The sequence below is a fragment of the Pongo abelii genome, chromosome 22 (genome assembly GCF_028885655.2).
Source record: "Pongo abelii isolate AG06213 chromosome 22, NHGRI_mPonAbe1-v2.0_pri, whole genome shotgun sequence".
Classification (NCBI taxonomy): Eukaryota; Metazoa; Chordata; class Mammalia; order Primates; family Hominidae; genus Pongo; species Pongo abelii.
Window position 1 is genome coordinate 46,367,414 of NC_072007.2, and position 25,393 is coordinate 46,392,806.

Genomic DNA, 25,393 nt, shown 5'->3' on the forward strand with positions numbered 1-25,393 from the left:
GGGTCAGCAGGAAAACATGTGAACATATGTCTCTGTGTCATAAACAAGGTTAAGAAAAAGGTGCTGTGCTTTGATGTGCCCATACGTAAACATCTCATGCATTAAAGAGCAGTATTGCCACCAGCATGTCTCACCTCCAGCCCTAAGGCGGTTTTCTCCTATCTCAGTAGATGGAATATACAATCGGGTTTTACATAGAGACATTCCATTGCCCAGGGACAAGCAGGAGACAGATGCCTTACTCTTATCTGAACTGCAAAGAGGCCTTCCTCTTTTACTAATCCTCCTCAGCACAGACCCTTTACGGGTATTGGGCTGGGGGACAGTCAGGTCTTTCCCTTCCCATGAGGCCATATTTCAGACTATCACATGGGGAGAAACCTTGGAAAATACCTGGCTTTCCTAGGCAGAGGTCCCTGCGGTCTTCCGCAGTGTTTTGTGTCCCTGGGTACTTGAGATTAGGGAGTGGTGATGACTTTTAACAAGCATGCTGCCTTCAAGCGTTTGTTTAACGAAGTATATCCTGCATAGCCCTAAATCCATTAAACCTTGAGTCAACGCAGCACATGTTGCTGCTAGCACAGGGTTGGGGGTAGGGTTACAGATTAACAACATCTCAAGGCAGAAGAATTTTTCTTAGTACATAACAAAGCGGAGTCTCTTATGTCTACTCCTTTCTACATAGACACAGTAACAGTCTGATCTCTCTTTCTTTTCCCCACAAAACAGTTGTTATGTGTATTTTTATTTGGAATGTTTCTGGTTAAAGATATTATTTGTGATTTATGGTCATGGTGACCTTAGCCATTAGGCTGATACCCTTTGGATTTAGGCGGGGTTTTTTTTCCTCCTTGACCAGTGAATTCCAGACACATTCCTCTGAGCACAAATCCTATTTAAACTACAGATTCTAAACACAAATGATTTTATTCACCCCTGCCCCACAACACTAAAAGATTTAAACACTAACATAGTTTCTAACAGCTGTAAACTAAACAAATTCTAAGCCCCTACTGACTGAATGGAACCCCTTTTGGCCAAAAGGGCCCCAGAAGAAAACTTAAAAACTTAGTTCCCAGCCCTGATGGAATGGGAGGTCAGACATGCCTCATTATACCCTCTCTCTTTTACAGTTTAGACACAACTGGCCAGCATTGATGTTAAAATGGAGACCATGAGACTGATGGAACAGACTGTTTGTGGCAATAAGATACAAAAATTATAAACAAGACCTAAGGCCATGCCAGGAAAGGGTTAAGTCACTTAAAGAATAAATTCTGTTCTAATGGCTACAAGGTTTTTCTTTTTCTCTAGCAGCTAAATAAGCACTCACCTCCACCTAAGCAATATTAAAACAATTACCACTCATGCACCACCAGATGCTAACTAACCCCCTGTTCCACAATGACAGAGCAGAAGCATCACCATCTTGGACGAGCCCCTCATTCTAAAGTTCACTTTAATAAAAAACCGCCTAGGCCGGGCGCAGTGGCTCACGCCTGTAATCCCAGCACTTTGGGAGGCCGAGGCGGGCAGATCACGAGGTCAGGAGATCGAGACCATCCTGGCTAACACGGTGAAACCCCGTCTCTACTAAAAATACAAAAAATTAGCCGGGCATGGTGGCGGGCGCCTGTAGTCCCAGCTACTTGGAAGGCTGAGGCAGGAGAATGGCATGAACCCGCAAGGCGGAGCTTGCAGTGAGCTAAGGTAGCGCCACTGCACTCCATCCTGGATGACAGAGCAAGACTCCGGCTAAAAAAAAAACCGCCTAAATCCAAAGGGCATCAGCCTAATGGCTAAGGTCACCATGACCATAAATCACAAATAATATCTTTAACCAGAAACATTCCAAATTCCTCCCTGACCAGAGACATGGTAGCCCCAAGATAAACCCCGCTCCGGCTAGGAAGTGGGGAAGATGCTAGCCTCGAGATAACACCCCTCAGGGTGGAAAGATGTCTGCCCCAAGATAACCTCCCCTCTTCCCAGAGAGATTCCAACCCCGCCATAAACTTCTCCACACACATAAACATTCCAAGCTTGTGGTAAGCCCCCTCACCCTAAAACCAATACATACTCTTAGTCTCTAAGAGAAAGCGCTCCTGACCGAAACGGGCCAGGAGCACCTCTCAGGTTTCATATAAGGTACACCTGTCTCTAACTGCCAGCCGCGTTTAGTGTTCCTTACCTCTTTCTTGAACTCTTACGTTTGGTGCGGAAACCCAGGCTGGGTGCTGGGGGCAGAGGCTCTCTTGCAACCCAGGAAGCAGTGGGCAAGCGCAGCTGGTCCTGAGCTAATTTCTGGATCCTGAGGGTCTCTGGCCACCCGCCCCATCTTTTCTCTCACTTTACTTTTCCCTCATCCTCTCTTTTCTCTCTCTGTCTCTCCTTCTCTCTCTTTCTTTCTCTCTCTTCCTCATGTGGCTGCAGTCCAAGAGGCCCTTTGCCAATTCCAACTGGAACATCCAACATCGGACACTAATCCAGCCAACTGGTAAGATCTGCCCTCCCCGGCTTTCTCGCCGTACCCGGGAAAAGTCAGGTCGGCCGTCCGGTCCTCAGAGGACCAGCAGGACTAAGCTAGAGGAAATCTTGGGGATGCCCAGTTTCTTCTCAGCTTGACCATCCTCTTTAGTAAGAGGATTCTGGGTCTCTGTCTTTTGTCTGGGAATGCCTAGAACAAAAACAGACACCCTCTGCTTCTTCTCGCCAGTCCACATGGATGCCAGACAATCCCACATCCCTACACACACCACAAATAACATCTCCAACCAGAAACATTCCAAACTCCTCCCCGACCAGAGACATGCTAGCCCCTAGATAAAGCCCCCTCCAGGCCAGGAAGATGCTGGCCCCGAGATAACCCCCCTCCAGGCCAGAAAGATGTCTGCCCCAGGATAACCTCTGCTCCTCCCAGAGAGATTCCAACCCCGCCATGAACTTCTCCACACACATAAACATTCCAAGCTTGTGATAAGCCCCCCACCCTAAAACGAATACATACTCTTAGTCTGTAAGAGAAAGAGCTCCTGACCAAAATGGGCCAGGAGCGCCTCTCAGGTTTCATCTAAAGTAAACCTGTCTCTAACTGCCAACGCATTTTTGCTTCTTTCCTCTTTCTCTAACTCTTACACACAAGCCATAACTACAGCTTTGATTAGACAAGAGACCGATTTCAACAACTTTCTCCTGAGAAGAAGATCGTGGACTATGGAATGGACTGGTTCTGGTTTACAGAGGCTGTGTACTTGCGTGCCTTGATGTCCTGAAAGACCTTTTGACAGATAGGGCCTAATCGTAATACACTTAAATGTCAAGTCACCATCCCAAAGTGAATATACATGAGTCGTATGTTACATGCATGTTTCTTCAATATGCATGTATCAGGACCACCTTCATGAATATTCACAGCTCCTCCTGTAAACTGTTGAATGTGTAAGTTTAGCCAACCTGTTCAGTCTAAAGCTCCTGCCTCAAAGCCTCCCCCTTCAAAGTGCCCGTCTCTGTTTCTGCTGGAGTCAGCTCCCCAGACTCCAGGATGGCTACCTTGCAGGTTGTACCCCTTTAGAAGAAATAAAGTCCCCATCTCCTTTTCTAAATTTACACATTGTGAGTTGTTTTTGGTTTTGTTTTTTTTTGTAAACACAGCTCAAGGCTACATGGCTAGGATGACCCCATCACCCCTAGGATGACTCTAGCCCCTTCCTGAGAATGTTTAAGCTGCCAAAAAAAATGTGGTGTTTGTAATAACCAACTTCTGACAATAGGCCCCTGACTGCCCTTTCTTAAAGCATTTACTAAAAACGGCTTACAGCTGTGAATTCTTTCTGTCCCTTTGAGATGTATCTCCCACCCAGGAGCGTTTCTTGGCCAGGCGTGGTGTCTCACACCTGTAATCCCAGCACTTTGGGAGGCCAAGGCGGGCGGATCACCTGAGGTCAGGAGTTCGAGACCAGCCTGGCCAACATGGCGAAACCCTTTGTCTACTAAAAATACAAAAAGTTAGCTGTGCGTGGTAGCACACGCTTGTAGTCCCAGCTACTCGAGAGGCTGAGGCAGGAGAATCTCTTGAAACTGGGAGGCAGAGGTTGCAGTGAGCCGAGATCGCACAACTGCACTCCAGCCTGAGAGATAAGAGAGAAACTCTGTCTCAAAAAAAAAAAAAGAAAGAAAGAATGTCTTTCTCAAGGACCTGAAAGCCATTCCTCTGAAATGTAATCATCAGAAATGATAGGGCCTCTGTCTTTCAGTCTTTATAGTGGGAGACTAGAATCCCAACTTTGCTAATTGCCAGCTAACAGACACAGCTGGCCAAACCAACATTTCCACTGAGCAACCCTTGGTAATTTGTCGTTTCCCTAACTCCTCCCACTTCCTGATCCTTCATTCTCCCTTTAAAAGGCACAGTCACCTCTGTACAAATGAAAGTTCGTTTACACTGGACCCTCTTTCCTATTACAGGAGTTCATTATTGACTAAAATCTGTCCTTACCACCTTAGTATCTGGCTTTATTTTTCACAGAATTCAGTAAATTGCTTGAGTTACATAACTACTAAGCACCTAAGCCACAGATTGATTCCAGGTCTCAAAGTCCATAGTCTACCCCTTTAGAAAGGCTTATTGAATATCCTAAACAAGCATAAAATGCAAGAGGAACACAGCCAGTGTCAAGCAGAGATCCGTGAGGGTAAATAATCAAAGGAACGACCCGGAGAACCTCACAGTTCATAACTTAACAATATTATTTTCCAACATCTTTTCTAGTAATATATACCATGGAACTGTGTTTTGGGCTTTTTTGTTTTCGTTTTTGTTTTTAGATTCGGGAATACATGTGCAGGTTTCTTACATCAGTATATTGCCTGATGCTGAGGTTTGGGCATCTAATGCTCCCAAGTAGAAAACATAGTGCCCAATCGTTCGTTTTTCAACCCTTAACCCCTCCCTCCCCCTTTTGGAATCCCCAGTGTTATTGTTCCCATCTTTGTGTCCCTGTGTACTCAAATGTTTAGCTCCCACTTATAAGTGAGAACATGCATTATTTGGTTTTGTGTTTCTGCGTTTGCCCGATAGCCTCCAGCTGCATCCATGTTGCTGCACAGGAAATGATTCCATTCTTTTTTGTGGGAACTGTGTTCTTTAGTTGCTCTAAACTAGTGGGTAGTAGTGTTCTTTGGGCAGCACATATACTAAAACTGGAATGATGTGGACAAGATTTAGCATGGTGCCTGTGCAAGGATGACACGCAAATTCATGAAGCATTCTATTAAAAAAAAAAACAGTGGGTAGTAAAGATATGAATTCATTCCACAGGTTAACTGATGTGATAAAATTCTTTATATAGCAGCCAATATAGTCTCAGACCTTCGATTCTCACAACTAAGGCATGTCTTCCAACTTAGCCAATAGCAGTAATAGCAGAGATCTGGAAACTCCATTTTTTAATTTCTGTTTTATTTCTTAAATTGTTCAGAATCCAGACAAGGTGCTACATATTGGAGGCTCCTCACACATACCACCAGAATCAAGACCCAGATGTAGCAGAGAAAACAATACAAAATCATCCAAGTAGAGCTTAATTCACAGGCTTTAAGTTATGCTTTTCAAAAACAAATTTTCAAAAAGTTTCCCATAGTCAAACCCATCAGACATTTATGATTCTTCCCCTATTTTTATGCTTACAAAATAAAGCATTTTCCCCTATTGAAAATAAAACTTTTACTTTTGTTTTCTTTTCGTTGTTTTATGGATTCATTTATAAATCACTGTTTCTCTCTCTCTCTTCAGAAATTATTTAGTGTATGTTGTAAGGGATCTCTTTTCTTTCCAATCATTATGCCCTTTCCCCAGTGCTAATTTTGGAATAATTCTTTCCCTCAGTAGTTGTTAAACCACCTTTATCATACAGTAAATTCTTGTTAATACATATTTTATATATTTTCCGGAGCAACCTGCCCAATGTACCTGTCAATTCTTATGTTGGTACCAGTCCTAAAAAAATAAATGAGACTCAAACTCATGATACATGGCCCTCACAGGATTTGCCTTTTGAAACAGCAGGACCCTCACCCTGTCCAAAGTTCCCTGTACACCATGTGCTATTGCTGACTGGCCCTCTTAATAAATTTAATCCATCCCACTCTAACACTGACTCATACCAGCTACAGAAGACAGTAACTAGTTAAGTGGAAAGAACCCAGCCAATGACAGACCCAACATGCACATACTGGGATAGGAAAGAAAATTCAAAACAGAGCTCTGAATTATCCTGAGTGGAAAAAAAAACAAAACAAAATACTACAAACTGTATGACTCCATCTATATAACATTTTTGAAACAACAAACTTGTAGAAATGGTGAACAGATTAGTGGTTGCCATGAATTAGAGTTGGTTTGGGGAGTAATAGAGAGGTATGTTTGGTGATAAAAGTGCAACAGGAGGGCTCTTTGTGCTAATGGAAACATTTTCATTTAACTGTAGTGGTGGATACACAAACCAACATTTGATAAAATTATATAGGACTAAATACATACACAAAGTACACATCAAACTGGGGAAATCTGAGTATGATTGGTGGACTGTTTTGTTGTCAATATCTTCACTGTGATGTTGTACTATACTTTTGCAACATGTTACTATTGAGTGAAACTGAGTAAAGGGTAAGGAATCTCTGTATTATTTCTTATAATTGCATGTGAATCTATAATTACTTTGACAAAAATTTCAGTTGAAAAAGAGCAAGGGTCTTTCCTTGATTATTAACTTGTTTTAAAGCAACTGATTGGAAACCTACCTTGAAATTGCAATGTAATTGCAATCTATTTAAAGCAGTACTGTTCAACAGACCTTTCTGCAAGGATAGAAATACCCTAAATCTGTACTGCCCAATACAGTGACCACTAACACATGCAAATATTGAACACCGGAGATGTGGCTAGTGCAACTAAAAAACTGAATTACAAATTTTGCTTAATTTGAATTTATGTTTAAATGGCCACCTGTGATAGTGGCAACCTATGGGACAGCACAGAAATGAAACTTGACCTTATTCCCAATTCCCTTGTAAGTAGGAAGGAGGAACACTCACTTTGAAACCACGCAATTGTCCCATAGGACGGATGTTTATGGTCTCCTTTTTTTTTCTTTCTTTCTTTTTTTTTTTTTTGAGAGGGAGTCTCGCTGTGTTGCCCAGGCTGGAGTGCAATGGCATGATCTCGACTCACTGCAACCTCTGCCTCTGAGGTTCAAGCAAGCAATTCTCTGCTTCAGCCTCCCAAGTAGCTGGGATTACAGGCCACACCCAGCTAATTTTTGTATTTTTTTTTTTTTAGTAGAGACAGGGTTTCACCATCTTGGCCAGCCTGGTCTTGAACTCCTGACCTCATGATCCACCCGCCTCAGCCTCCCAAAGTGCTGAGATTATAGGCATGAGCCACCGCGCCCAGCCTGGTCTCCTTTGAATAAATAAATTGACCCTCCCTGTCTAAAAACTTGAGAAATTTACATTTGTCTTATCTGAGTTCCTTTCTCAGGAAACTAGCCATCAGGCCTCCCAGATAGCACCAAGGAACGGAAACTTATCAGATCACCAAATCTGGAAAATCAGACGCCAGACCCCTCACCTGCAACAAGTGCCTGATGCCTGTTGACCCACTCCTCCTCATCTCTCCCTAACTCCTGCTATTTTCCCCCATGCGGTTACATTTCTTCCCTGCTATATCCTAATTTTAATCAATTGAGAAGATGGATTTGAAACCGATCTCCCCCCCTAGGCTGTAGCACCCAAATAATGCCTTCTTCCCTGACAATAATGGGGTCTCAGTGACTGGCTTTCTGTGCTGTGAACCACCGGACCTAGACCGAACTCCTGGCATTTCTCTAACAATTTCCCACCACTGAACTAAGTTATAAACTCTGAGGATGGATCCCTGTTTCTTCATTTTAAGATGGGGATTAAAAGGTACATCCTGGAGTGTTATTGTCAGTGTAAAATAGGGCTGTGAAATCTCCTACACCTATGCACAGGTAAACTGATGGCCCTGCAAGTGCCCAGAGAAGTAACCTTGTAAAGATTTAGTGAATGTTTCCCACCATTATTGGAAAATCTGGCTAAGTCAGTAGCTTTGTTTTCATACACTTAGGGGGGAAATCAACAAAAACTTGATGCCCTGTCATTTCCTTCCAGTGTCTTCTGCAACTCTAGCTCCAAAGACTGCAGTTCCTGCAGTATTTTTTTTTTTTTAGAACACTAGGAAAAAAAGAAAAAAAAAAAACATGCAAATGTACTATTTCTTCAAACACAACTAGGAATGATTGAACAGTTGGGAGAATAGGAAGAAAACCCCTCGGAGAACCAAGGACAAGCAGTGAGTTCAGATCTAGGCACATGGCCACTAGGAATGGTTCTTCACTGCCACGTGGGCAGCCAACAGCCAGTAGCTAGAGACCAGCCTCGGTCTTCGGCCAGCGGGTTCTGCAAAGTCAGGCTAGCTGGCTCTCCGCCTGCTCCGCACCCCGGCGAAGTTCCGGTGGGGAGGGGTAGGGGTGGTTCGGCCCCGCCCCGCTAGGAGCGGGGCCTGCGCCTGCGCGCTCAGCGTCCGGGCGTGTAACCTACGGGTGCGCGCCCACGCCCGCCAGACTCGAGCAGTCTCTGGAACACGCCGCGCGGTTCCGGGGCCTGAGCCAGGTCTGTTCTCCACGCAGGTGTCCCGCGCGCCCCGTTCAGCCATGTCGTCCGGCATGCATGTAGCGCTGGTGACTGGAGGCAACAAGGGTATCGGCTTGGCCATCGTGCGCGACCTGTGCCGGCTGTTCTCGGGGGACGTGGTGCTCACGGCGCGGGACGTGGCGCGGGGCCAGGCAGCCGTGCAGCAGCTGCAGGCGGAGGGCCTGAGCCCGCGCTTCCACCAGCTGGACATCGACGATCTGCAGAGCATCCGCGCCCTGCGCGACTTCCTGCGCAAGGAGTACGGGGGCCTGGACGTGCTGGTCAACAACGCGGGCATCGCCTTCAAGGGTATGGGGAGGGGACGTGGCCTCCCCGAAGAAGAAGCTCTGCACTGGGGCTCCTGGCGTCTGCGGGGTCCATCACGGCTCCCTAGGGAGGACAGGGAGGAGCTGGGAGATGCAGGGAGTGCAGAAACCTTGGAGAAAGTGAGAGTTTTCCAGCCAAAGGGAACTTTGTGTTTCCCTGGCTGGGACTCTTGGGGATCTTTTTCTGGTTTTCTGCAGTTTTCCTGAATTGAGCTTTAAGGCAATTGGATGAATTTTGAACTGATTTTAAAATAAACGACAAATTGCAAAAAGAAAAAATGGTTATGCCAAGATCCAGTGTGTGCGCCCTTCATCCTCCTTCCCCCAATGGTACCATCTTACAAAAATCCTAGAACGTGATCAAAGCAGGAGATTGACATTGGCACAATATGGTAACCAGACACAGACTTTAGGCAGAAGGCACTAAGTTGTTTTTTGTTTTGTTTTTTTAAGTCTCATTCTATAGAATTTTACCTCATGGGTACAATGTATTAACTGTGTTCTCTTTCTCTCCTAAAAGTTGCTGATCCCACACCCTTTCATATTCAAGCCGAAGTGACGATGAAAACAAACTTCTTTGGTACCCGAGATGTGTGCACAGAATTACTCCCTCTAATAAAACCCCAAGGTGAGTCTGATGGGAAACAGCGCACCTTCTCTTTGGGGCTTGATCTGGCCCCTGTTTGCCTGGGATCTCTCCTGCAGGCTCCTGCTTCCTCTCCATGCTGCACGTGCACTGACGTCTGTGCTTTGTCTCCTGCCAGCTGATATGTGCCATTTTGCCTCAGGACTTTGTCCTCACTTCTTCCACTCCCCTGGCCATTCGTCCTCCCTGTCCCACTGGTCTTTGCACACCTGGCTGACTCTCTCAGCCTTCAGGTCTTAGCTCAAACGTCTCCTGAGAGATGCTCTTTCATTTGCTCCATGCCCCTCCGCGTGGGAGTCCATCCTGTATCCTCTCTCTGCTCTTTCAGAGAGATCTTATTCAGGCTGGTGGAGCCTTTACTACCACCAGTTCATTAGGCCCTTCTAATACCTGTCACCTGTCTGGAACACTCCTTAAGCTCCCAACCACATAGTTGGCTTGCTGCCTTTCCATCTCTTCCTGATGCCTTTCCCCACAATCTAAGATATTTCCAGAGGATCCCTATCCTTTTCCCTAAGTCGTCTGGGACACAGACCCTACCACCCACCCACCAGGATCCTGCAGGTCACCATGCCCCGCCCCTCAAATCACTTACTAGGTCCTAGGAGTTGTGCCCACTGAGTTCCTCCTGAATCCGTCTCATCCCGACTCTACAGCAGGCCCTCACCTGTCCCTCTGGACAATTGCAAACCCTCACGAGGCACCTCTGGTCTTGAGTCTTTTCTTTCCCAGCATCCTGCATACTGTCTGCATGGTCACGCCTCTCCCAAAATCCTTCAGGAGGAAAGTCCAAGCCCTTAGCATGGTTCACAGAGATGTCCATAATCTGCCGCTGCTTAACTCCGGGCCCATTTTAACTCCCCTTCAACGTGCTGAAGGTGCTGGATGTGACTATCACATTTCTTTGGTTGTAAACTGCTGTGATGGTTACCCTAAGTAATGGGATAGGAGATGAACCCACCTATTAAATAACACAGCAATCAAGTAGCCACTTTTAGAAAAATTTAAATGTGTGGCTTCGAGTTGGGTACTTGCATGTACATCTTACTCTCAGCTTTTATCCTGTTTCCCTGTCCTGTCGTCCTATTAAGTTGTGCTACTTCTAAGGCTCTGGTTCACCAGGACCTCAAAGGGCAGCTCTTCCAAATCTCACCTGACTCTACTCAGCCGAAATTTGAAGGCAGGAATGAAGTTCCTTATGCAACTACCACCACACTTTCTATGTGTATTCCTCTTAGAACTCATACCAGTAACTGTCTCTCATATGAAAATTTTCTGCTCCAAAATCCCTGCACATTTGGCATTCACCTTTCTATGGGATTGTTGCACACCTTTCTACATAATGCTTTGTGGTGTATCTTAGGGAGAGTGGTGAACGTATCTAGCATCATGAGCGTCAGAGCCCTTAAAAGCTGCAGCCCAGAGCTGCAGCAGAAGTTCCGCAGTGAGACCATCACTGAGGAGGAGCTGGTGGGGCTCATGAACAAGTTTGTGGAGGATACAAAGAAGGGAGTGCACCAGAAGGAGGGCTGGCCCAGCAGCGCATACGGGGTGACGAAGATTGGTGTCACCGTTCTGTCCAGGATCCACGCCAGGAAACTGAGTGAGCAGAGGAAAGGGGACAAGATCCTCCTGAATGCCTGCTGCCCAGGGTGGGTGAGAACCGACATGGCGGGACCCAAGGCCACCAAGAGCCCAGAAGAAGGAGCAGAGACCCCTGTGTACTTGGCCCTTTTGCCCCCAGATGCTGAGGGTCCCCATGGACAATTTGTTTCGGAGAAGAGAGTTGAACAGTGGTGAGCTGGGCTCACAGCTCCATCCATGGGCCCCATTTTGTACCCTGTCCTGAGTTGGTCCAAAGGGCATTTACAATGTCATAAATATCCTTATATAAGAAAAAAAATGATCTCTTATCAATTAGCACTCACTAATGTACTACTAATTGAGCAGCCTACGCACTCAGCTGACTGCCTAAATCTGTCCGGTCTTTTGTGATTTCCTCTGATGCGGGAGAGGAAAAATTGTAATTGATGAAAATAATGAATGAAAATCAACAGATGAATAAATGGTTCTTTATAAGTGTCCATTTGTACAGATTGTTTAGATGCTAAATAAGCTTTGTCTCAAGTACAGTCAACCTAAAAGGTCAAGGGAAGGGACAGTACAACTTGGGGGTGAGCAAACCCAGAAAGTAAAGAAAGCCAGTTAGTCAATATTTTCAATGTTGTAGGTCAGACAATGCATTGGAACTCCCCAGATCCACATTATGTAACAAAAGCTGACAGCATGTAAGCCTGTGAGCATAGCTGGCTCTGGCCCTTCCCCGCCTCTAGGAAAACATGGACAGTACCACAAAGGCAAAGGCAGCTGACCTGGTCTCTTTAAAAAGCCAAAGTCATTGGGGAAAAACAACCAGTTGCAATGTGTGAAATGTGAGTGTGCACTTGTGTGAAACACCGAGCTGATGAGGGACCTATCAGATCTCCATAGGAATGTGTTATTTATGTAGGGATGAAGTGTCATGAGGTGTACAACGTATGCCCCAGGTGTACAACGTGTTTCAGCAAAGTATACACAGACTGATGAACAGGTAAGGCAAAAAAAAAACTTTTCTGTTTGTTGAAAGCTTTCAAAACCTGGGGATTGGGAGTGGAAACTCCTAGCTCTGCCCACCGAGTTCTTGACCTCAGGCAGAATACTGTATCTGGCTTTGTCTGTGTTTCCTCAACTGTCAAATTGGGATGACAGTCATAGGATTATATGTCTTGAGATAAAGTGTTGAGAACAAATTAGCCGGGTGTGATGGTGGGCACCTGTAATCCCAGCTACTCAGGAGGCTGAGGCAGGAGAATCACTTGAACCCAGGAGGTGGAGGTTGCAGTGAGCCAAGATTGCACCACTGCACTCCAGCCTGGGTGACAGAGCAAGACTTCATCTCAAAAAAAAAAAAATAGTGTTGAGAACAGCCCCTGCTGTCATTAGTTCCTGTAAATGGGCCTGACGCTGTCCCTGCTGGTAATGAGAAGTGTGTGTTTACTAACACCCAGTAAGTGCCCACGCCATTCTCTTTCTTCCACAGAATCACAGTGTCGTGATCTTTCACACTTCACCGGTGAGAATTAAGGCTTACAGAAACAAAAAGCGATCACCCATGAAAAGAAGGAGAGGCCCCTTATTTTATTTGTATTTATTTATTTTTTAATTCTCCAAACTGCTTCGGAAGAGTCCCTTTATTTATTTATTTGTTTGTTTGTTTGTTTGTTTATTGAGACAGAGTCTCAATCTCTGCTCAGTGCAACCTCTGCCTCCTGGGTTCAAGTGATTCTCCTGCTTCAGCCTCCTGAGGAGCTGGGATTACAGGCGCCCGCCACCATGCCTGGCTAACTTTTGTATTTTTAGTAGAGACAGGGTTTCACCATGTTGGCCAAGCTGATCTCGAACTTCTGGCCTCAAGTGATCCACCCGCCTCGGCCTCCCAAGGTACTAGGATTACAGACATGAGCCACCATGCCCAACCTAGTCCCTTAGGTTAAAAGTGAGGTTTACTTTAACAAGTTTCACCTTTCAGTAGGGCTGTTCATTTCTTCCTAGTTTTTGTAAACAGACACCAGAAAACAACCACATCTGCAGCAAGACTGGTATTCTCAAGTGCTAGTTTAGAAATTTATACCTGTATTGCAAAGATATTTTTCCTTAATACCTTAAAAATAACACCTAGCTTCTTTAAGAGATTTAGAGAAAGCATTGTTCCAAATTCAAGTACCTGCTTACCTCTGAGGGTGAGGGGAGGAGGACACACATGGTTCTGTCTTTATTGCTAAGGATTTCTTTCTTATACCAGGTGATAGGTACATGGTGCTAAAATAAAATTTTCGGAAAAAGGTAAAATCATGACTGTCATACAGATGTAAAAATAATATTCAAAAAAATGTATTTTACTCATAAGGGAACCAGGGAAATGCTATAACTGGTTCAAAGGAAAAGCTGAAAGGGCACAGATTATATGGAATCAACAAATGTTGAGCTGAATTGCAAATGATGACAAAACGTGTTTTCACAGGGAGGAGGAGGTCAATTCAGTCACCACTAGACAGGACAACACTTGCACCTCTGTTACATACAATTTAGAAAGAGATGCAAAATATCTCAAAGAATGAACAGGGCCATAGTTCGATGCTACGAGTTTTACTTTGCAAACACCCTTCACTCTGTTGTGTGAGTCTGGCAAAACACCCATCCCCATGCTTAATAACCATGCCAGCCTGCTCTAGCAGCTCTTAACAGATGATGCTGGGGAGAAAGGAAACAAGAGGCTGACTTTGCTCTTTTATGTTCCCACCCCAATCCCAAACAGACAAGCAATTCTGCTAGCCAATGTTGTCTTTTCCCCTAGTAAATTCACTCTCCTACTCTGTAAGATGATTATTCTTTCCGCATATCTCCCAGACTGATTGTGCTAGAGGATATCCTCAAATCTGTTCCCTAAAAAAGAAATAGATGCCCCTGAGGAGAGTGGTTCAACATACCTGCAACCAGACAGCACACCCTGCCCTGCTTTCTGTTACAAGAAGAGGCACACTGCTTCCCAGGCAGCACCCCCACCGGAGTCCTGGTTCATCCATTATCGCCCTCCCAAACATTTTGTTCTTGTAATTATTCCCTTTCTTTCCTTCACCAGATTCACCTCTCTAAGATTACCATTGCATAAAAACATGCTTTAATATCTCTCCCAGCTTTTAAAACTAAGGAGTTGAGTCACACAAAGTATGTTCTCTGACCACACTGAAATTAAGTTAGAAATCAATAGCAAGATAGCTAGAAAATCCTCAAATAGTTGGAAACCAACAAAGTGTAATTTCGAACACCCTTAGTCAAAAAGATACCAAAAGTTAAGGAAAAAACAACAAAAAATAAAAAAATTTTTTAAAGATATCAAAAGTTAAATTCAGAAGTATTTTGAACTGAATGAAACTGAAAACACAACATATCAATGTTTGTGGGATGGCACTAAAGCGGTACATAGAGGGAAATTTATACTACGTAATGCCTACACTAGAAAAGAACTGTCTCAAACAATGACCTCAGCTTCCATGGTAAGAAACTAGAATAAGAGCAAATGAAACCCCAAATGAGCAGATGAAAGGAAATAAAGGTAAAAAAAAAAAAAAAAATCAATGAAGCCAAAAGCCAGTTCCTTGAGGGAAAAAAAAAAAAAAAAAAGTGCTAAACCTCTAGCCAGAGCAATCAGAAAAAGAAAAAAAAATGAAATACACAGATTACCAATGTCAGGAATGAGAAGTAGCATCATTATGATTAATAAGAAGATAATAAGGGGTTGGGCACAGTGGCTAACACCTAAAATCCCAGCTCTTTGGGAAGCTGAGGCAGGTGGATCACCTGAGGTCAGGAGTTCAAGCCCAGCTGGCCAACAGGGTGAAACCCCATCTCTACTAGAAGTACAAAAACTAGCCAGACATGGTGGCAGACACCTGTAATCCCAGCTACTCTGGAGGCTGAGGCAGAATCGCTTGAACCCAGGAGGTGGAGATTGCAGTGAACCGAGATCATGCCACTGCACTCCAGCCTGGGCAACAGAGTAAGACTCTGTCTAAAAAAAAAAAAAAAAAAGATAAGAGCATTTTACTAACAACCTCATATCATTGGAATTAACAACTTACATAAAATGTACACATTTATTAATATTTAGAAAAACACTAAGCTCACTGAAGAAGAAATGGAAAACCTGAATAGCTCTATGTCTGTAAAGTGAAGTTTCAAATACTCTTTGGAAAGAAAGAAATATTGGTTGGGGCATAAAGGGAACCACACCCAGCAGGTGTCCAGCTATTAACTTGACTTTGATAGAGAAAGTGGACTCAGGGTGGCAGGGCACAGGCAGTTCGGCCATATCTGCTTGAGTAAAGCGGAGTCGTGATGAGATGGTAACTCTCTGCTAATCTCAGAGTCACTAATCAAACACACTCAGATCAAACACGTGGGTTACAGTGAAGAAGACGAATGAAGGAATCCAAATGCCCGTCCATACCTTGACACACTTTTGACAATTCCTTTGTTTTATGGGTACACATTTCATGGGGAGATGCCATATATTTTACATATTAACTGTGACTTTGGATAAAACAAACATGCAGACACTTTTAGCAAACAGGGGTTATGTAACAATTAGATAAAACATTTTAATAAATGGCTTACGGCATAGTAGGAGCTTCATAAACATTCTCTTTCATTTGGGGGCATACTAGGAACCACACAGAGATTGCCTGCCCATGCCTGGAAGTCTAATTACAGGACATCCTTTTTCTCTAATTCTTAAGTTTCAGTTTCTCTTAAGCAAGAAAGGGGATCTATGTCCTGAGAAGCAGTTAGTGTGTAGATAATTTCATTTCATCTTAAGATAAAGCAAACGTCTGCATTTTGCAGTGGGTGATGGGTGCACAACCAAGAAAATTACTTGGCACATGTTTTCCTCCCTTTGGGATTCTCTCAAAATCGTTTTAATTCAACTGTCACCTGTCTCAGGCCCCCTACTGACCCATCACCATCCAGTTTTGCTTTCAGAGAGCCCGACCTCTTAGCCCTGCAAACCATTGCTTGGCTCTGTTAGGATCAAAAGAGGGATATGTCTTGGCATGACCCAATACACAGCTCATGGAGAGGGTAGACCCAGGAGTGGGGGCATTAGAAAACTTCCTGGAACATTCAGTCCCTCTGAAGTTGCAGCACTGGAACGCAGAACTTAGTTCTGCTGTACAGCCCCAACCCAGCCATGCTGGCCTGCAGCCATGAGGCACCTTCAGGCTGGAACAATTCAGAGAATTGACGTCTCTGTACTCACAGGTCTCAATACCACTTCTAATGTGTATGAGGTGTTAGTCTCAAATAAACAGGACTGGGCATGTTGGCTGCAAACAAAGTAGCTTCTGGTGGGGCACACGGAGGCACAAGGAGGTTCAAGAGGAGCTGTTCACGACACGGGGTCAGAATCCATGCCTTCCATTAGCTGGGCTACTTACTCGGATCTCCATAATCCCAATATAGGTGAGAAGGTGTCTATATCCTGTGAAGTATAATTTTGGCAGAACAAGGTACATTTCTTAGGATATGGACTATCCCAGGAAGTCCATCCCTCACAAGGATTTGCCATTCAGAACTGCCCAGTCCTGACACTAAAAGTCAACAAAGGAGATTTAGGGTCACACTAGCTATTGCAGAAAGTCAGCCCCTAACTTTTCTGTAATCGCCACAATTCTATAACTTTAAGTCATCTACGCCAGAATTCCCATTTTTGGGAACAGTAATAGATTGAAGGCTGGCTGCCAAGAAGATATGTCCATGTATCAGAATCTATGAATATTTTCTTTGGAAGAAAGATTTTTGCAAATGTAATTAAGGATTTCAAGCTGAGCTCATCCTGGATTATCTGGGTGGGCCCTAAATCAATGACAAGTGTCTTTTTACAAACCAGAGAGAGACAAGGCAGGCATATGAAGACAAGTCCCAAGCCAAGGAAAGCCTGCAGCCCACAAAAGCTGGAAGAGTCAAGGAAAGATTTCTCTCTAGAGACTTTGGAGGAAATACGGCTACTGACAGCTTGATTTCAGACTTTTGGCCTCCAGAACTGTGAGAGTAAATCTCTGTTGTAAGTTACCAAGTTTGGGGTTATCTTGTTTTGTTTTGTTTTGTTTTGTTTTTTGAGATGAAGTCTCGCTCTGTTGCCCAGGCTGGAGTGCAGTGATGCAATCTCAGCTCACTGAAACCTCTGCCTCCCGGGTTCAAGCTCAGGAGCAGCTGGGATTACGGGCACATACCACCACACCCAGCTAATTTTTGTATTTTTGTAGAGATGGAGTTTCACCATGTTGGCCAGGCTGGTCTCAAACTCCTGACCTCAAGTGATCCACCTGCCTTGGCCTCTCAGACTGCTGGGCCTACAGGCATGAGCCACCACACCCTCCCGGATCACGTGTTATGGTGGCCCTAGGAAAGTGAAACAGAAACCCGAACATAAGCCGACATCCTGTGACTGAAATTAACCCTCCAACAACTTCCCACTCTGGCCTTACCTAACTATGAACCTCTCTGCTCACTCATACAGAAAGGCTTCCGACTTTTACCCAGTTTTCTGGAGCCTAGAAACAAAAAGCTATGACAACCTTTTTCTTGATCCGGCAACAAAGACTCATCCACCTCGTCTCAGAGCAGCAGTAGTAGCAGCAGCCGTGTGCCTGAAGCCCTCTGTCGCCAGGCCCTCCAGCTGCACAATTTTTGCTGCTCACTGAAAATAGTCAACATTTCTGAGAAAACTGATTCACTTCCCGAGACATTATAACGAGATTTCAAATGCCTAGAACAACTGACTGCTGTACGTGTCTTCACGTTTTTGTTCCTTACATACCTTTGTTTTTAGTTACCTTTGTTCCTTATTTACCTTTGGTTTTTTTTCCCCCTTTCTCTGCTGGTTTAAGGTTCTGGATTGCAAATAGCTACTTGTTATCTCCTAACTATGTCACCCATGTGGGCCCCTGTTCCTAATACTGCCTTTGTACCCCTCGTGACTCCATGGCTTAAACATAATTTAACCAACCATTGGAATTATGTCCACATTTGATATGTTTTGGATCTATATCCCCACCCAAATCTCATGTCAATAATCCTCCCAGTGCTGGAGGTGGGTCCTCGTGGAGTGACTGGATCATAGGGGCGGGTTCTCATGAATGGGTTAGCACCATCCCCCCAGTGTTGTCTCGTGATAGAGTTCTCGTGAGATCTGGCTGTTTAAAAGTGTGCGGCCCCTCCTCACTTTCTTTCTTCCTTCTACTCTAGCCATGTAAGTTGTACCTGCTTCCCCTTTGCCTTCCGCCAGGATTGTAAATTTCCTGAGGCCTCCCCAGCCATGCTTCCTGTACAGCTTGTGGAACTGTGAGCCAATTAAACCTCTTTTATTTGTAAGTTACCCAGTCTCAGAAATTGCTTTATAGCAGGGAGAGAATGGACTCATACAACATCCCTTTGAGCATTTCCCAGTTTCCATTAGTACTGATCCCTTGTAGTGAATCAGTTGGTTGTATAAACGGCAAATGCTATAACAAGCCAGATGGCCAAAAACCGAGTACTCTTTATAATGTCATGCAAAAAAATGGGAATTTTCTGTCTCCGTTAAAATGAAACTTGGGTATCCTTTCATAGAAATTAGCACTTCAACTGAACTTACTAATACAGCTTAGTAAGTAACCAACTGATGTGGGACTAACTGTACAAGTGGAAGATTCTTCTTTTACACAGATGCTTTAAGGAAGGTTTCTACTTACGCTTAGTCTCCTTGACTATGGAACTATGTGCTGATGTCTGCATCTCACTGTCTGGTGACTTGTGAGATAGACTTGTATTGACTTGTGTCAAAGCTGTAGGACAATTACACAACATCATGGGGTATTTTGGCAAACAATGGAACACTGGGTGGCCTCCAGTGACTGATAGTGGATTTATGCTATAAAAGCTTATTGGCTACTGCCCATAAATCAGACAGAGACTTGCCAACCCAATAAGCTGATGCCAACTAACAGGAAATTTCCTGATATTTCTCTGAGTCCCTTTGGCCCATTGATTTCCCCTCATTTAAAAAAAAAAAAAAAAACAGTCTTCAAATCTCTTAATTCAAGATAAAGAAGCCAGGCATGGTGACTCATGCCTATATTTCCTGCACTCTGGGAGGCCAAGACAGGAGGATTGCTTGAGGCCAGGAGTTCAAGACCAGCCTGGGAAATATAGTGAGATCCCATCTCTACAAAAAATTTAAAAATTAGCTGGCCATAGTGGCACATACATGTAGTCCCAACTGCTGGGGAGGCTGAGGCAGGAGGATCCCTTGAGCCTGGGAGTTTAAGGCTGCAGTGAGCTATGATCATGCCCCTGCACTCCAGCCTAGGCAACAGAGCAAGACACTGTCTCAAAAAAAAAAAAAAGAGAAAAGAAAAGAAAATGTGAGCTTCAATTTAAAACCCTAAATCTTAACCTTTGAGGAACAATTCCGTGCTGCTTTATTCTGTCTTCAGGCATACCTATTTCACACTTTAAAGAAGGCCCAAAAAGTGGCTCAAAAAACCCTACTTGGTTCAGAGACTGACAGAGAACTAAGGAGTGTAATTAAAGCCAGAGGTCTCCTTGCCTAAGAAATTCACAGGACTGGATTGACAGTGGGTTAAAAAGAGTCATTCTAGACATACTACTGCCTTCTCAAGGCAGAACAGGCACCATCTTAGAGAATGGTAAACTTCCATCCTACACTCTTTTCTATGATCTTTAATATTATAGAGATCTGGGAAATAAAGACATTAGAAAATTCAGCAATCTGCGCTGGGTGTGGTGGCTCATGCCTGTAATTCCAGCACTTTGGGAGGCCCTCGTGGGCAATCACCTGAGGTCAGGAGTTCAAGACCAGCCTGTCCAGTATAGTGGAACCTCATCTCTACTAAAAAAAAATACAAAAGTTAGGAGATAACACCTGGCTAATTTTGTATTGTTTTTAAGTAGAGATGGTGTAGTGCATGACTGTGGCCCCAGCTCCTTGGGAGGCTGAGGCAGGAGAATCGCTTGAACCTGGGAGGTGAAGTTTGCGGTGAGCCTAGATCGCACCACTGCACTCCAGCCTGGGCAACAGATTGAGACTCTGTCTCAAAAAAAAAAAAAGAAAGAAAAGAAAATTCAGTAATCTGGTCGATATTCCCACATCCAGTTCTTTGGGCTCTTCAAACAGAGCAGACAGTATCTGCTTTCTTGGCTTAAATTGTGCAAATTTGGTTCCTGGCTGAGAAGTAGACTCCAAACAGTTCTTCAGTGTTGCAGTGATCAAACATGTACTTCTACAGAATCATAAATGTTGCCACACAGCTGCTATTTTATCAATGATCTTATTGACAAAAACAAGAAGACCTAATATCTATTGAAACTGAAGTGACTTCCAACCATGAATATTCCATCCAGTGCTGTAGGTCAAAGATGTTTTCTCTTCCATAGATGTGGTTGAAATATGATTCAAAAATTATGTCTCAGTAATAGAAAAGTGAAGAAATTATAACTTGTCAAGCAGATTAATTATATAGAGACCACAGACTTAAAATCCAGATAGACTGGTTCAAATTCAAACACCTTGAGTGTCAGTTTGTTCGGTGGAGTCATGTTTTAGAAAGATAAGCTCATAAACGGTTCAAATACAAACAACGTTAGCACCTCTCCTAGTTTACAAATTCTGACCAACCATAATGTAAACCTCAATTATGAACTTCTGCTCTAAGATCACCCTATGACTAACCATCCAAACATAAAACCTCGTAGCTCAAGACCCTGGGGGAGTCTATTGGGTGGAATTATTCAGCCAGTGGCTCCCTAGCTTAGTAAGTTTCTAATAAAGTTAGCTTTTTTTTTTTAATAATCAGGTTTTTCTGGTGGTCTTATATGAGTCTTTGAAAGCCCATTGTGTAATATTCAGGAAACAGTAAAGAAGGTTTTTTATACCCTTGAACTTGCTTTCTTTCCTACCGTTTATAGCCAATGATTCTGGGATAGAGAATATAAGAATAGGGACGTTGTTTGTTCAAATTACATATTCCCTTACTTTCCCCAATCTCCAACAAGATCCTGCCATGCAACCCAAAACTCAGAAACACAACTGCAGTAAGCCAGTGCCAGTGAAGGAGGTAAGTTGCTCCTCCAAGTAGTGCTAGAGAAAGTGTTGAAACAATTGGCCATGTTGAAATCATCCATGCAAAACCATGTTAAGTTGCAGATATGACAGTAAGGTAGTATAACATTTGCTGGGGCCAGGCACCGTGGTTCATGCCTGTAATCCCAGCACTTTGGGAGGCCAAGGCAGGTAGATCACCTGAGGTCAGGAGTTCAAGACCAGTCTGGCGAACATGGCAAAATCTTGTCTCTACTAAAAATGCAAAAACTTAGCAGAGCCTGATGGCACGCCTGTAATCCCAGCTACTTGGGAGGCTGAGGCATGAGAATCGCTTGAACCTGGGAGGTGGAGATTGCAGTGAGCTGAGATCACACCGCTGCACTCTAGCCTGGGCAACAGAGTGAAACTGTGTTGCAAAACACAAACAAACAAAAAAACAAAAACACACACACGTTTGCAAAAAACATAACTTCAAAGAGTAGCTCTTCAAGTCACTACTCCCATCTCTCTGTGCCATGTGATATCACCTGCTTTCTCACTAGGTGAGGGCTTGGTGGGGGTGGTTACAAGGAAGAACACATCAGGGAGAAGCACCAGAGGTAGCAAGGTCACAGGTGTGGGGCCTGGAAGCGTCATCGCTGCTCACATCATTAGTGCTGCTGATGCTGGTCCTCACCCCAACCCCATGTCTGAGCTCAGGAGAACTAGAGTCCCGCCATCCCTCCTGTGCCTCCACTTCATGCTAGAGGCCTTAAAGGACTGCAACCATTGGAAACACAAACAGGCCCCTGGCAGGGCTGGTCTTTGGACAATTGTGAAAGACACAAAAGAAGACAGCTTCTAGGGGCAGGCATGGTGGCTCACGCCTGTAATCCCAGTACTTTGGGAGGCCGAGGCAGGTGAGTCACTTGAGATCAGGAGTTCGAGACCACCCTGGCCAACATGGTGAAACCCTGTCTCTACTAAAAATACAAAAATTAGGCCGGGTGCAGTGGCTCACGCCTGTAATTCCAGCTACTTAGGAGGCTGAGGTAGGAGAATCACTTGAACCCAGGAGGTGGAAGTTGCAGTGAGCCAGGATGGCACCACTGCACTCTAGCCTGGGCGAAAGAGTAAGACTGTGCCTCAAAAAATAAATAAATAAAATAAAATAAAATCAGCCAGGCATGGTGGTGCATGCCTGTAATCCCAGCTACTCAGGAGGCTGAGGCAGGAGAATCACTTGAACCTGGGAAGGGGAGGTTGCAGTTAGCTGAGAGCACACCAACGCACTACCTGGGTGACAGAGCAAGACTCTGTCTCAAAAAAAAAAACAAAGACAGCTTCTAGGACTCTCACAATGCAGTGAGAATTCTTGAGTTCTTGGAATGGATGCATTAACCTCTGTTTCCAAGATGGAGAAGGAAGCCAAGTGTGGGGATGCTATTATGTATAGGGGGAAGATCTGAAGATTCAAACAGAAGGCACAAATCCAGGAGGCAGTCCACAAGCCTATAGAAATGTATATCCTACAAGATTCAGGTTGCTGATTTTGGAGAACAATTTTCTGAACCCAGCTTATGAAGGCCACCTAATGGGGACTCCCACTCATGACAAGGTATGGAAAATCTGACAAAGAAAATTATAGAACTCCTAATCCTCTTTGGCCAATATGAACTGAAGCTTCAGAACAAAGTTCTAGGCCCCCCAAAAAAGTCTTGATCCAGCCTGTTGCCATTTTAATCCAAAACACACCATGATTATAGCATTGCAGTTGGGACGGAGTAATTGTATCCTCAGAATCAGGAGTAGTTGTATGCAAGGGCTTCAAACTTATTCAATAGCAGAATTTGTGTAGGTGATTTGAATACTTAGGGTCACTTGAGATCAGTGCCATCAAGACCAGCTTTTGGGAGATCTCAGTCTCCCAAGCAGTTGTCCCTCACGAGAAACTCCATGCCAAGGGCAGATTGCTCCCTGTTCAGATGGAAAACATCAAGCACTCACACTCAGAGCTCATCAGCTGCTGGCTTCAGCTTGAGCAAGAAGTCTTCAGTGTCCCAGCAGGTGATATCTCACTACCAACTTGCTGTGCACAGATTTGCTGCTGCTCCATCAAGATGCACAGGCCAGGCTGGGTGTTGTGTGGCTCACACCTATAATCCTAGCCCTGTTGGGAGGCCAAGGCAGAAGGATTGTATGAACCCAAGAGTTCAAGACCAGCCTGGGCAACACAGCAAGACCTCGTCTCTAAAAACAAAGACAAAAACAAAAAAAAAGCTAGCCAGACATGGTGGCATGTACCCATAGCCCCCCTAAAAAAAATGCACAGACCAACCACAATCCAAGGATAACCATTCTGACATTCATGGGTTCCATCTCTAACGGCTACTTCGCCACATACCAGAGACACCAAGGGTTCCCTCAGCCCAGGTCTCCATGCCAACCAGGCTCAAGTTTTAAACCCTAGAAATTAGGTTCTCTAGGGCCAACAAGAGACTAGGGATAAAACCTAGAGATAAAATCCAGGTCCCAGCTGTGCTGGCCTCTGCCAAGGATTCTTCAGGCTTCCCTGCTTCTTCATCGTCAGGATTCCTAATCCTACAAGCAGTAGCCAGGGCCTTTGCCCCACTGCCATGCCCAGCTAATTTTTGTATTTTTAATAGAGATGGGGTTTCACCATGTTGGCTAGGCTGGTCTCGAACTCCTGACTTCAGACAATCTGTCCCCCTCGGCCTCCCAAAGTGCTGGGATTACAGGCACGAGCCACCATGCCCGGCCTGTATTGTTTAATTTCCATGTGTTTGTGTAATTTCCAAAGTTTCTCTTGTTATTGATGTCTAGTTTTCTTCCATTGTGGTCAGAAAAGATGCCTGATATGATTTCTGTTTTTTTGAATGTGTTCAGACTTGTTTTGTGGCCTAAGATATGGTCTATTCTGGAGAATGTTCTATGTGCTGATGAAAATGTGTATTCTGCAACAGTTGGGTGAAATGTTCTCCTATTGTGAGTTAGGCCTATTGGATGTAGTGTGTAGTTTAACTCTGATGTTTCTTTTTTGATTTTCTATCTGAATAATCTGTACATTAAAAGTCTTCTACTATTATTGTATTTCAGTCTGTCTTTCCCTTTAAATCTATTCATGTTTGCTTTATATACTTGAGGGTGGCAGTGTTGGTTGCATATATGTTTATAATTGTTATATCATATCTTCTTGCCAAATTGATCCTTTTATCATTACATAGGGACCTTCTTTGTTTCATTTTAGTCTTTTATTTGTAGTCTATTTTATCTGATATAAGTAGAGCTACTCCTGCTGTTTTTTGGTTTGCAATTGCATGGAATATCTTTTTCCACGCCTACACTTTCAGTCCATGTGTGTCTTTATAGGTAATGTGGGTTTCTTGTTGGCAGCATATATGGGTCTTGTTTCTTTATCCATTCAGCCTCTCTATGCCTTTTAATTGGAGAACTGAGTCCATTTATGTTGTTTCATTACTGACAAGTAAGAACATACTACTGCCATTATGTTGGTTGTTTTCTGGTTGTTTTGTAACTCCTCTCTTCTTTTCTCACTGTCTTCCTTTGTGGTTAAGGTATTTCCTCTGGAAATATGTTTTAATTCATTGCTGTTTATTTTTGGTGAATTTCTTATAGGTTTTTGTGTTGTGGTTACCATGAAACTTACAAAAAACATCTTAGAGGCCAGGTGCGATGGCTCATGCCTGTAGTCCCAGCACTTTGGGAGGCTGAAGTGGGTGGATCACGGGGTCAGGAGTCGAAGACTAGCCTAGCCTACATGGTGAAACCTCATCACTACTAAAAATATGAAAATTAGCCAGGCATGGTGGCAAGTGCCTGTAATCCCAGCTGCTCGGGAGGCTGAGGCAGGAGAATCGCTTGAGCCTGGGAGGCAGAGGATGCAGTGAGCCGAGATAACGCCATTGCACTCCAGCCTGGGTGACAGAGCAAGACTCCATCTCAAAAAAAAAAAAAAAAAAAAAAAAAAAAAAAAAAAAAATTCATAGC

At 44.1% G+C, this 25,393-nt stretch overlaps 1 protein-coding gene, 1 long non-coding RNA gene and 1 other non-coding gene across 3 annotated transcripts in view; all 3 read left to right on the top strand.

Annotated features, from left to right (window-relative positions):
- LOC129052314 (uncharacterized) overlaps positions 1-3,605 on the top strand; it is a 5,706-nt gene extending 2,101 nt beyond the window's left edge. The window contains exons 2-3 of the long non-coding RNA XR_008517308.2: positions 2,434-2,497; positions 3,143-3,605. This is a non-coding gene — a long non-coding RNA (uncharacterized LOC129052314). The remainder of the gene's footprint in view (positions 1-2,433; positions 2,498-3,142) is intronic.
- A 1,565-nt stretch (positions 3,606-5,170) lies between these two features.
- On the top strand, positions 5,171-5,277 carry LOC112130552 (U6 spliceosomal RNA). The gene has a single exon (XR_002912800.3). It is a non-coding gene; the product is annotated as a U6 spliceosomal RNA (small nuclear RNA).
- Positions 5,278-8,640: 3,363 nt separating this feature from the next.
- Positions 8,641-11,766, top strand: CBR1 (carbonyl reductase 1). Its single transcript, NM_001131734.1, is given in 3 exon segments — positions 8,641-9,021; positions 9,559-9,666; positions 11,048-11,766. Coding segments are annotated over 3 exon segments (834 nt in total). The 5' UTR covers positions 8,641-8,732; the 3' UTR covers positions 11,485-11,766.
- Positions 11,767-25,393: the final 13,627 nt, after the last annotated feature.